Consider the following 13,732-nt stretch of genomic DNA (forward strand, 5'->3'; position numbering starts at 1 on the left):
TTTGTTCAACCCCAAAAATCATTTACAAATTTACCCAGTCAGTTTCCCTTGTGGTTTATATTGATATCTGAAACAAAAAGTCGCATCACCCTTAAGGTGATCCCCTAGCTGCCGCTTCCCAGGTTGTATCGTAATTTGGGTGTGATCCCTGGCTACACGGCAGTTAACGGTTGTATGGCTTCTGACTGGCACCCCCGAACAAAGATATTGACAAAATAGGGACACCGCCAATATAGGGCTAGATAGCCCAGTTGGTAGAGCGCCGGCACGTTAATCCGGAGGTCGTTGGTTCGAATCCCACTCTAGTCATTTCTTTGTTCAACCCCAAAAATCTTTTTTTGTTTGTTAATATTGCTTTTAATTTTCCGTAACATTCTTAAATATTTTACGTGATTTTTATATCGTAATTTTATCATGTGATTTTATGTTTACTTTAACATGTTAGTTTGTTCGCAGGGCCAAAATGGAAACCAGTTTTTTACTGATTTGGCTCACCCTGGGTAAATAAAGGAAATAAATAAATAAATAAATAAATAAATAGCATGAAACTTGAGTATCACCCAACTCCCTTAGAGCCATTGGACACTTTCGGTAAACAGTATTGTCCAAAGGCCCACACTTTATGTTTTACAACTTATTTATAAAATAACAAACCTGTGAAAATTTATGCTCAATCTGTCATCGGAGTCGGGAGAGAATAACGGGAAAACCCACCCTTGTTTCCGCACGTTTCGCTGTGTCATGACATGTGTTTACTATAAATCCGTAATTCTCGATGTCGAGAATTGATAATTGTTTTAATGTTTTCTCAAAAAGTAAAGCATTTCATGGAATAATATTTCAAGAGAAGTATTTTACCAATACCTTCTGTAAACCCTGTAAGTTATTTGTAAATCTGTGACCTTTTTTTTTTCTGTTCTGAAAGTTTATAATGGCTTTAAATTCTAAATCAAAACTTCTTCACTCTTTAAACTACTCTCTTAATTTCAAATTCAAAAATGTCTTTTAAACTGCAGTGCACAACTGGAGTATTAACCAACTCCCTAAACTCTAAATCATAATTAAGTTTTCAAAATCGACTGTTTTGAAAGAAGACATTTAAATTAATCTTACATTTTAATTATGAAATCTCAGCAAATTGCCAAATTGCAAATCAAACTTGCTTTTAAGATTTTCTGAAATAAACTGTCCTTACACTCATGGAAGCCATTTTAAAAAACAAAAATTAATTGTCTACAGCAAAACTATTTAAAATTGATCCTTTCTTCCAACAAGAAAAGTCCAAGCATAAAGTTTTATACAGAACCAGTGTTGCACAATTGGCTGTTCAATCCAGTAAAGTGTAGGGTGTTAGGGAAAAGGATTCAGAGGTGTTGCTACATGTAGGTCAATGCTGCAGTGTTTAACCAGAAACCGGTGTCGTCTATCAAATCAATGTCATATCACACAAATTTAACATAATGATAGACAGTTGTGTATGGAAATGCTTACAATCAAATAAATTCTGCACTTGGTAGTACATTTTTCGTGCTAAACTTTTTGGAGTTCTCTTTATATCTTAAATCAGTGTCTGCTGGTTTAAATTTCAGTTGAAATCTCAAAATCTTTAACTTGTCGCAATGATATCATTCATCAAAATTTGTCTTATCAAAAAAGCACTTACTTACTCAACCGTAGTTCAACTGAATGCATCACAGAACAAAATTAATATTCATTGGTTCTCAAAACTGTTGACAAATAAGATTACTTTTCATGTGAGATGTGACAACACAATTATGGTTGCCTAAGTCAACAACCGGGGGTTTTGGTTCACCAGACTGTGGCTCCTTGGGTGGTGCCAGGAAAACACGTCAGTGAACTCAAGGAATGAACATTACACCCAAGCATTGTTCAGCTTCTTTTTACACAGATACACATAGATCATTTTGTATTAATCAGCGAATGCACAACTACCCAATAAAGTCTTTAATTTAAAAAGATGACCCCACATTGACCTTTCCTTCCGGTCCAAAGAGGAAGTTTCAATAACAAATTCTAGTTCCTGAACCACATGTTATTGAGGAATGATCTTTTTGTTGTGTACATACATTTTATTTAAAAACTGTGTTAAATCTTTGATGATGGTCTAACTGCTCAAATTCAGAGTAATTTTCAGGGTCTGGATCGCATAATCGTGAAATAAAACAGGAACAGCTTTGGAACCCAATGACTAATTGTTCACTTTGCTTTTTATAAACACATGTGTTTCAACAAACTCGTGATCTTCTTTTTCTTCACAGTACCTTTCGTCAAGGCATGCATGACCTTAAGGTTTGGCCGGAGGTGAATGATGATGTTGGAATGATGACCAAAGTATCAAAACCAAATGAAGAATGTTCAGAACAGATGTCTTGTCTCAGTAAGCTCACAAAGAAACATCGCAAAGGCCACATGTTAAAGGTGGATTGGTTAGACAGACTTACATTTCGAGAAATTGAAATGATAAATGAGGTAAGATGCTCCACTTCTCTTAAATTGTTGAATTGTTTAAGAACGTGATAGATTTTCTTTTGAGTATTCGAAAAGGAAGTTTAAGCATGTTTATTTATTCCCTTCAGATTTAAACAGCAGTCTACTTCACTCTACTTACCGGTAGAGTCGAATTACTAATTTGCATATTCCCTATGCCGCGAGGCAGAAATGCTAAGACTTTCACACATAATAGCGCCCTCCACCGTCCTACCCATAACGCCCCGCGACATGCCCGTCACGGAGTCGTCCTCTTTTCTCTTAGCCGCGAGTGGGTGAGGTTGTGTTTTAAATCTGTTCCAACAGTTCAACCGTTGTCTAAACCTTATCCTCGCTAAGAGTGCTTAAAAAGACTAGAAAAAGTGTAGAGTTTTAGTTGTTGTTGTTGTAGTGAGTTGTGAAATAAACTATAGTTTGATTTCGTTGAGAAAATAATGAGTAGCGTAAAGAAACTGGGGAGGGCTTCGACTGTCACTACTGGGGTTACGTCCGTTTCCCCGGGACAGTCGGAGCTCTCGGGGGGCTGCACTGACGACACTCCGTCGCCTGGCTTGCAGTACTCCAGCCGGCCTACGCAGCCTCTGTCGGCTGCGCCGGCCGGAAGACCCACCGATCAAAGAGAGGTTGCTTACCGCTCCCCCTCGGTCAGTGTGCGTGGGTCGACCCAGTCGAAGGTCAAGCGCCCCGGCAAGGCCAAGAAAGCCGGTGCCGGGGCAGCGACCAAGAGAGGTAGGGCGAAAGGTGGCTCTGGTCCGGAGCGCACCGCCCACTCTCCCAGCACCGCCTCGGGGTCTCTGAAGCCGGAGGCCATCCCCCCTCCGCACGGCTCAGAATACCCGGCCCACACCGACACCGTGGATTCCCCCACGACGGTTGGTGACGGCCTTTTGCGAGGTTTGAAGACCCACAAGGCAGCCGCCCACGCCATAGGCTGTGGGGCGCTGGCCATGGGGAGAAGGATTATGGGTGCGGAGTCGGGTACCTGGGACTCCCCCGGGATACCCCACTCACAGGGCCCGCCCTCGTCTTCGGATTTCACCCGTTGCTCGGGCATCCCTGTCACTCAGGTTTCCTCAGAGAGAGCCTCGGATTCGTGAGCGGGTACCGAATAAGCGGCAGAGGACCAGAAAAGACCGTCATCTTCGGTCATCTGACGACTCCTCACCTGACAGCCATAGGAAACATCATCGGGGTAGCGAGCCGCTATCCCGAGATGAATTCCTCACGGCTTTCCAGACCTTAGCGGCCTCAATATCCAGCCGGCCCGAGGTTCATGAAATTTCCCAGTTTGCGGGACCGTACACCCAGCCCGACCAGTCCGGTCATGGCTGGGTGCGCCAGGATCGAGGCGGCGTACTGTGCACGGTCAGCCCGCCACCGGCCTCCCCTCCCAGCTACCGTCCCACGGTCACCACGCAGGAGGTTGCATGGGGTGTAATGGATCAGGGTGATGTGCGGTCATGCACGGGTGCACGTCCACAATCCCAGACGGGGATTAGCATACACCCCTCGGGATCCTTTGTATCCGATCGGGATGCAGAGCACCATGATTTGTTAGGCACAGCCCTACCTTTTGGTGAACAATCAGGGAGTGTATCCGACCCCCCCGTGTCCGGCGACTCGTCCCCGGAAGAGGACGAGTTGGCCACGGCAGTTCAATAGCGTTCAATTGCCGAAACTGAATTGCGCCTTGTCCAAAGGGACATGGCCCGGGTGTTGGATCTTCCCGCCGAGGAGGCGGGGGACGCCCCCTCTGAACGGCGGTCTTATAAGAGGAGGACTGGCCCCGCTCCGAGGAGTGGGAATATTTTCCCGGCTATGCCACTCGACCGGGTATGCGCTGACCGCATCGATGGCATTATGTCGGCATCCTCTTGGACGGCCTACCCCAAGCGGACAGATTTATATTACCGATTTCCCCCCGGGGATTTCGATAAATATTTTTCGACCCCGGCCCTACCGGACTCCAGACAAGCTGACCGCAGACAGGGGGTCAACCTCTTCCAAACTTCCCTTCACCGACAAAGCGCGGGGGAAGATGGAGGAAGTAGCCAGGAAGATAGACTCAGCGTCGCGCTTTGGCATGCGCACATCGTCTTTTTTGCTCCTCTTGTCCGAGTACCTCACGCTTGCCGGCGATGAGGACTCGACGATCCCAGCGGACATGATGGTGGCGGCCCTCCATTGCCTGGATAATGGCCTGCGCACTGTCCTAGATCAATTTACGAGAGTATCCACCCTAGCAACATCTGCCCGTAGGGCAAACGTCCTAGACGCTCTTCCTCCCGTCCGTCGAGGCTCGCAAACGACTTGATGCGCTCCCCCTAACGGGACGAGACCTGTTTGCAGGAAAATTCCAGGAGTCTATGGAGACCGAAGCCAGGCGGCTCAAGGCCACAGAGAAAATCAATTTGAGGAAGCCGCGGACCTCCGTACCGGCGGCAAGGAAAGGCAAGGAAGCCTCCTTTGTGATTCCACGTAGGCGCCCACAGAGACCCGCCCGTGGCGGTTTTCGTGGGAACCAAGGACTGCCGAACGCACGCACGCAGGCCCAAGGCCAACAACGGGCCCAGTCGGTCCGTGGTTTTCGTGCGCCCGCCCCCCAGTATCCCAGGGCGTGGCAGAAGTGACTTCCCGGTCTCCAGGCGACCTCCCGCCGACGGACCCGTGGGAGGCCGCCTTCAGGAATTTTGAGGGTCCTGGGCTCAGATCGCGTCCGACAGATGGGTCCTCGAGACGATCGAGTGCGTAACGCACTCGAGTTCACGAGGACCCCCCCGTCAGACATGCTGGTACGGCCAATGCCCACCCCGTCCGACCCTCTCAAGCGCCGTGCCCTCGAAGGGGAGATCAGTTCCCTTCTCCTCAAACGGGCAATATGTGTTGTCCCCGACCAGGGGACACAGACGGGGTTCATGTTCACTTTCTTCTTAGTTCCCAAGGAGGCGGACACTTGGCGACCGATCCTGAATTTAAAGCCCCTAAACCGATTTATCCGCCCAAAGCGCTTCCGCATAGAACGCTGCGGGCAATCCTCGAATCAATCGATACGTGTGCATGGGGGGCGAGCTTGGATCTTCGGGACGCTTACTTCCACGTCCCCATCAGGGCCGAACACCGCAAATTTCTGCGCTTCCTCTACAACGGAACGCTATACGAATTTGTGGTACTCCCTTTCGGACTGTCAACCTCCCCTCGGGTTTTTACCCGAGTGGTACGGGCGATCGGAGCAGCACTTCGGAGACGAGGACTGCTGATTTTGCAATACCTCGACGATTGGCTGATTGTGGGCCGATCACGGGAGGCAACGGACGCGGCGCTGATTCGTACTATATCTTTTTGATAGCAGACTGGCAACGGCCACGGTGAAAAATTACCGGTCGGCCATTGCAGCAGTCCACGGAGGATTCGCCGACGGCTCGACAGTCTCGGATAACCGGGCGATTGGGCAGCTGACTAAGGGGATGTTTGTCACCCATCCCCCTGTGCGCAAACTGGTCCCATCCTGGGACCTCTTTAGCGTGCTGTCAGCACTAACAAAACCCCCGTTCGAACCACTGAGTGGGGCCACGTTGCTACATCTAACGGTCAAAGTGGCCTTTTTGGTGGCGGTCGCTACGTCTCGCCGACGTAGCGAGCTCCACTCCCTTACAGTGGCGGCGGGGCACATCCGGTGGGAACCCGGAGGAGTCCGCCTGATCCCTACGGCGGGGTTTTTAGCCAAGAACCAGTCCGGTTCTTTCGAACCTCCAGATATTTTCGTTCCCGACCTTAGAACCTTTTCGGCGGTCACAGCGGACAAACTTTGGTGCCCGGTACGGGCGCTAAAGTGGTACATCGATCGCACAAAGTCACTCCGAACCGGCCACGAACAGCTGTTCGTGTCCACCCATCCCGTTCCGACCAGCATCCCGTGATACAATCGCGCGTTGGATAGTTTCAGCCATCCGCTCGGTGCCGGGCGGATGGCCAGCGACCGATGGTCCAGTTCATGCCCACGAGGTACAGGGAGTGTCGGCCTCATGGGCTTTCTTTAAAAGGGTCTCCATAATTGACATAACAAGGGCGGCCTCCTGGAAGAGCCCGTCCACGTTCTCTGACTGCTACCTGAAGGACGTTCTACAGGTGGATGGGAGAGCGGGTAGAGCGGTGTTGCAGGCGGCCAGCCAAGCTGCAAAGCCAGAACAAGCTCCACCTCGTCAGTCACGTGTTTAGGTGAGTTTTCCACGGTAATACAGTGCTAACAATACTTATAATGTTTGCTCACCCGTGGGAAGACACCCCCTGTACGTTTTGGGCATGGACCACTATCGGGCCTAACGGCCGCGAAGTGTTCTCTGAATTTTGGGCGCGCCGGGGTCCTACGCCCCCCTTAAGACATGCAGTAGCACCGCGTATACCCACCGCCTTTTCCTCGGTGCGAGTCTATGCAAATTAGTAATTCGACTCTACCGGTAAGTAGAGTGAAGTAGACTCCCCCCCCCCCCCCACAGTAGTGTGGATGGGGTCTACGAACGAATACTTACCGGTAGAGTATCCCTCCCTCTTTCCCCACATACTCGGTCCTTGGGTGCTTACATTTAGTAGGGCTCATCAAAAAGAGGACGACCCCGTGACGGGCGTGTCGCGGGACGTTATGGGTAGGACGGTGGAGGGCGCTATTGTGTGTGAAAGTCTTGGCATTTCTGCCTTGCGGCATAGGGAATATGCAAATGAGTAATTCGACTCTACCGGTAAGTATTCGTTCGTAGACCCCATCCACACTACTGTTGGGGGGGGGGGGGGGGGAATTTAAAAGACAGGTTACTTGATGGACCAGTCATTATCAAATTTTGAGTTAAAAACAGTATATGAGGCCAGAACTGCATCGCGACTTACATGTAGAGATAGGCAAGTTGTTTAGATCTTCCCTTCATTACCTTCTTACCAGCCAAAAAAAAGGTGAACAGCCATTGAACATATTTCATAATATCTTGAGTGGCAAGGCCCCCACAGATATTTAACTTTTCCAATTAAATGGGAAAACCGACTTTTCTGATTTTGACCCCCAAAATCTTTTTACCTCAACAAATTTGTTCACTTTTTTTGCATAATGTATAAATCGAATCGAAAATATCAGATGTTTCCCTGATTTGTGCTTCCAAATCTGCTGTTTTTAAACCCCCCCCCCCCAAAAAAATTCAGAAACTGCTGTTAAAATATTAGGATAGTCCCATCTGGTATCGTCCGCAATTGCGCTTGAGTATTGTTTGCGCATGCATCGGTCCTACTAACTGACGTCAACTCGCCGTCAACTCGCTTGTGTCATCAACTCGCTGTCAACTCTCAACCATCTGCGCTGCTTGGTGGTACATGTACCACTACGCAGATGGCAGGTATGGATTAGTCTTGACCCAAGTGCCAGCACTCAATTTGCATGAAGCGCAGTACATAATACACTATGCAGTAACGATCATCAACTTCTTTAGCCAAGACTATTACAAACGCTGGGAAGCACGCCCTTTGTTGTCATGCTGTACTTCAAGCCCTGTGAAAATGCAAGATGGCGGTCCATGGCTTTGCTGTTGAGTATGGAGCAATGGTTTATTGCTGAGAAATAATTTTTTCACAAGGAAAAAATATAAACCGAAATGTGACTTAAACCTTTTGAAACTGCTCTGTAAGCAAATACTTAACAGTTCTATGCATTTTTGGATTTTAAACATATATTGGAGGAGTTGGCGGTTAACGGCGAGAGTGGCACCAAGCGAGTTGACGGCGAGTTAACAGCAAGGTATACATGTAAGTACCCTATTTCCCAATTAGCGTTGCTGATTGATCTTTTAAATCACGGAATTTTTTATTGCAAAGGAAGCTTTGTATAAAACTAATCCTAAAATCAAATAAAAGTATTATCAAGGGCAGAAATTAGCGGGTACAAAGATCGTCCAATTTGTTATTCTTTTTTTCCCACAATTGATTTACATTGTAAAAATTTATGTTACAAGTGGGCTAGTAAAAAAAAAAGTTTGTTTGACCCCCAAAAGTGTATACAGTTTTTTGTATGTTCACCTCCCGCAGTAAAACAAATCAGTCCAGGGGGTTGGGGGGGGGGGGGGGGTTAAGAGGTGTTTAAGTGTCCAAAACTTCACCACAAAATAGTTTGCATACAGTGTCAGTGAGTTTCGAAACCTTGAACCTTGATCCTCATGATCAGAAACCAGACGAGTGTTTTTCTTGTTTTAAGTGTGGGCTTTTATAATTTTTTTGTTCCAATTGAACTGTGACTTCAACTTTTGTGAGCCAGTTTCCCTTTTGGTTTATTATTTGATATCTGATATAAAAAGTCGCATCCCCTTATTGGTGATCCCCTGTCTGCCGCTTCCCAGGTTGTATCGTTACCGTGGTGTGATCCCTGGCTACACGGCAGTTTGTGGTTGAATGGCTTCTGACAGGCACCCCCCGAACAAAGATATTGACAAAATTGGGAGACTACCAACATAGGGCTAGATAGCTCAGTTGGTAGAGCGCCAGCATGCTAAACCAGACGTCGTTGGTTCAAATCCCGCTTTAGTCAATTTTTCTTTGTTCAACCCAAAATCATTTAAAAATGTACCCAGTCAGTTTCCCTTGTGGTTTATTATTTGATTTCCCTTGTGGTTTATTATTTGATATATATATATATATATATATCAAATAATAAACCACAAGGGAAACTGACTGGGAACATTTTTTTTAAATGATTTTGGATTGAACAAAGAAAATTGACTAGAGCGGGATTTGAACCAACGACCTCCGGTTTAACGTGCCGGCGCTCTACCAACTGAGCTATCTAGCCCTATGTTGGTGGTCTCCCAATTTTGTCAATATCTTTGTTCGGGGGTGCCTGTCAGAAGCCATTAAACCGCAAACTGCCGTGTAGCCAGGGATCACACCCGGGTAACGATACAACCTGGGAAGCGGCAGACAGGGGATCACCTTAAGGGGATGCGACTTTTTTATATCAGATATCAAATAATAAACCACAAGGGAAACTGACTGGGAACATTTTTTTTAAATGATTTTGGATTGAACAAAGAAAATTGACTAGAGCGGGATTTGAACCAACGACCTCCGGTTAAACGTGCCGGCGCTCTACCAACTGAGCTATCTAGCCCTATGTTGGTGGTCTCCCAATTTTGTCAATATCTTTGTTCGGGGGTGCCTGTCAGAAGCCATTAAACCGCAAACTGCCGTGTAGCCAGGGATCACACCCGGGTAACGATACAACCTGGGAAGCGGCAGACAGGGGATCACCTTAAGGGGATGCGACTTTTTTATATCAGATATCAAATAATAAACCACAAGGGAAACTGACTGGGAACATTTTTTTTAAATGATTTTGGATTGAACAAAGAAAATTGACTAGAGCGGGATTTGAACCAACGACCTCCGGTTATATATATATATATACAGAAGTTGCAATGGTGATGACACACACCGCAAGAGTAGAGAATCACACTGGATCCACCAACTCAAGACAGTCAAACCCTTTGGACTCAACATAAACACTGGTGTTAAATAACTTCTCATTACCCTCCACTTCACTTCTGCCAAAGAACTTATTAGTTGTATATATTTTGTACATAAAGTATAAATTAATCTAGTTTAAATTTGTTTTTATAAATTCATCACTGTAACTATCTGATGTAAGTTAAACCCCCCTTTTTTTCCCTCATACCTATTTTTAAAATCATCATACCTTTGATCTTGCTATTCTTATTAATTGACCATTGTTAGTTGCATCATGATGCAACTTGCTCTCTAATCCTACCCTTTCATGTCTCCCTGCATTGTTGTCGAACAATACATTTACCACTTTTATGGTCCAGTAACCCATCCTTTCATTCTAAACATCCTTTGTCCTCGCCACTTCACTCCTATTGGTTCATAGCCACCAATATTGTCTCTGAAATAGAAACTTTGATTGGCTGTTATTTTCCCGCTTCTTTCTGGATCCTTTCCTTAATCCCTTTCCCCCTCTCTTTTTCCATAAATGGATATGTATTTGTTTGTACTTGTTTTATGCCTCTGAAGAAGGTCCGGATTGGATCGAAAGCTAAGGCCATCTACCCTATTCATTATATATATATATATACACGTATAAATTCATATACACGTATATATATATATATTTCAACAAGAATATTGCAACCAATGTAAATTAGTTAGGATTTTGATCAACCTAGCGTTGCTTAAGGCAGTCGAATTTGTTGGTTCAAAAAAAGACCGCCGCTGTACCACATCGCACGACACGATGCCCCCTTACAATATCCACATCCGTTGGCCGTCAGGGCGACAGTCTTGTAGGGTCTGTGTTGAAGCCACTGACCTCATTACTATAATAAGCAAAGAGTTCCCCGGTCAACTCATTACCTTAATGCCCGCGAAAGATGAGGCATGTTTACATCACACCACCACCACGGACGCTCAGTGAGCACGATAGGGTCCAAAGGTCGTGATAAGGGAAGTGCTTGATTGGACGTCAAAATGAATAATTCATCCGCTTCACATCCTGTGTTGTCTGATAGGTCTGACGAAAGATATACATATTCATGAGCATATCCGAGAGCCCCCCATTTTTTTCCAATAGTGGACTTTTTTTTTCATGAAACACATTAAACCCAGAAGTTACAGACCCGACAAGGCTGTCGGCCTGACGGCCTCCGCATGCGGTTAGTGGTACGAGTGCGGATGACTTGTGTGCACAGTAGTCGTACGATGTGACAGTGTGTATAGTGTACACGGGTGGGTCATGCGGTGTGATTACACGCACCATGCACAGTGTATACGGGTGGATTTGCAGCGGCGTCTTTTCGAAGTGAATAATGCGACTGCCTTGAGCAAGGCTATGATCAACCAGGCAAAGATCACCCATTATTCATGCCAAGTACAAGAATCGTCAGTAGATCAAAAGAAGCTGTTCAAGATAATAGGTAAGTTGTTGCTCCAACCCAAAACCCCTGTCCTTCCATCCGCTTACAATGATCAGGACTTGACAAATGATTTTCAGAAATTCTGTGTCGCCACGATTTCAGACATCCGCTTATCATTTTCACCAGTCTGTGTTTGAGCCTGCCAAGGTTGCTCAAAGTTTCCTACATCAGGCTGCTCATCAAAAAACAGATCTCGACAGGAGATATTAAATATATACAGACCAGCTGCAAACTTAAAATATTTTGGAAAATTCATCGAACCAGTAGTTTCATCAGGCATTTCTGATCACATTCATGCTATCAACCTGTCCGACGTTGCACTAGTCCGTGTGAGCAACAATATTCTATCTGCAATGGACAATGGTAACCTTACAACACTATAGTCCTGCTGTGACTTGAGTGCTGCTTTTGACATTATTGATCACAACATCCTTCTCTTTTGGCTACAGAATCACCTTGGCTTAGAGGACACAGTCCTAGCATGGTGCAAATCGTAACTCTACAATAGAACTAAGCATGCTTGTATGTATTGACACCGCGATATTAGACCCTGTTGTTTTGAAATTCTCTGTGCCACAGGGGTCTGTACTGCGCCCGCAGTGGTTTACGCTGTACACTTTACCGATTCGTGACATCATCCTAAAATTTAATCTGAATTACCATGTGTACGCAGACAACACTCAGCTATACATGAACATCATGTTTAAATCTTCTTGTGAAAACGCCAATGGATCTATTGCAAGACTTGAGAAATGCATCCAAGAGATTCAACGTTGGACAAAACAAAACTTCCTTAAGTTAAATGATGATGAGACAGAGTTCCTTCTGTTTGGGTCACGTCAACAGTTAACAAAGGTTTCAGTGCCATACATTTCAATTGGTGGTGTCGGAAAGCTCCCTCGCCGCAAGCTCAGAACTTAGGGGTTATTTTTGTTTCATTGATGATACTTCAACCACACATCAACAACATCACTCGTATGTCATCATACCACATCAGGAATATTGGTAAGATTCTCAAGTACTTGAACAAAAGTGCCACTGAAAAGGTCATTCATGCATTTGTTACTTCTTGCCTTGACAATGGCAATGCTCTTCTCTTCAGTCTTCCTAACAACCAGATGTTTCGTCTTCAACTCCTCCAAAATACTGCTGTCCGCAGTGTGACACTGTCTGGGAAATCCCGTTCTATCACCCCAATTTTTAAACAACTACACTCCATCAAGAAATCTTTTATCAAGTTCCATGCTTTTCTCATTGAACCCAAGTCTCGACACTCACGGTCTTTTTTTCAGCTGCGCCACAAGTCTGGAACTCTCTACCACTTAATCTAAGATCCTGTCTTTGTACCACAATATTCAAATCTCTTCTCAAAACTTATCTTATGTCATAGGTTTTTAAGGACTAATTTTGTAGTGTCTGTTTTTTGTTTTTGTTTTGTTTGTTTTGGTTTTTACTGCCCCTTGAACACCCATCAGGGTGGATACATGCGCAGTATAAGTCTTATTATTATTATTACAAGCGGGATGCCGCGCGTAGCGCAGCAACCCTGCTAGAAAGCTCTGCGTATAAACTGCTGCAGATTTAGCGTCGTGTTCGGCTAGGATAAAATGTAGGAGGGTCACGCTACAAATCACTTTGGCAAACCACCCATCCTTAGTTAAGACGAATCTTAGTGCTTTGTGAAATCTTACACTTGCCCGTTCCCTCTTTCCTTTTGGCATTATTTTGTCGATCCACCTATATTTTCCGGTTTCGAGCGAGTCCCGCTAGTGGTTCTGTCCCAGTCCCGTTTATACCCGATTTTGTTTATTTTGTTCCCGTTAAGTTTATTATTTTCCTGTCTTGTATCGTTTTCAAGTCTAACCTCATTATATCACTTCATTTTGTTCATGTCATTTATTTTGCAGTTCCCCCACTCGCTGTCCCACTGTGTGCCCGAGTCCATCACCCCCACCTCCGTGCCTCCCCATCCCGTGCGTTGGCATTGTTCTTTGCTTGCCACTGTTTGGCCCACAACTCATGTTTTCCAGTTTCGCGCGGGTCCTGCTATAGTGGTTCTTTCCCAGTCTCGTTTATACCCCGTTCTGTAATGTTTTTTCCAGTTTTGCGCGGGTCCCACTTGTGGTGGTTCTTTCCCAATCTCGTTTATACCCCATTCCAGTGTTTTCCAGTTTTTGCGCGGGTCCCGCTTTTAGTGGTTCTTTTCCCGTTCATAGTTTGATTTTTCCCTCATTCAGTTTTTTTTTTTTCCTGTCTTCCATAACCCATCA

The 13,732-nt window shown here is 45.6% G+C and overlaps 1 protein-coding gene across 1 annotated transcript in view; it reads left to right on the forward strand.

The window, feature by feature from the left end:
- Positions 1-13,732, forward strand: part of LOC117295421 (phosphatidylinositol 3-kinase catalytic subunit type 3-like) — a 115,636-nt gene that overhangs the window by 42,096 nt on the left and 59,808 nt on the right. The window contains exon 5 of the mRNA XM_033778070.1: positions 2,280-2,490. Within this exon, the coding sequence (XP_033633961.1) occupies positions 2,280-2,490 (211 nt within the window). The remainder of the gene's footprint in view (positions 1-2,279; positions 2,491-13,732) is intronic.

The sequence above is a fragment of the Asterias rubens genome, chromosome 10, assembly GCF_902459465.1.
Source record: "Asterias rubens chromosome 10, eAstRub1.3, whole genome shotgun sequence".
Taxonomy (NCBI): domain Eukaryota; kingdom Metazoa; phylum Echinodermata; class Asteroidea; order Forcipulatida; family Asteriidae; genus Asterias; species Asterias rubens.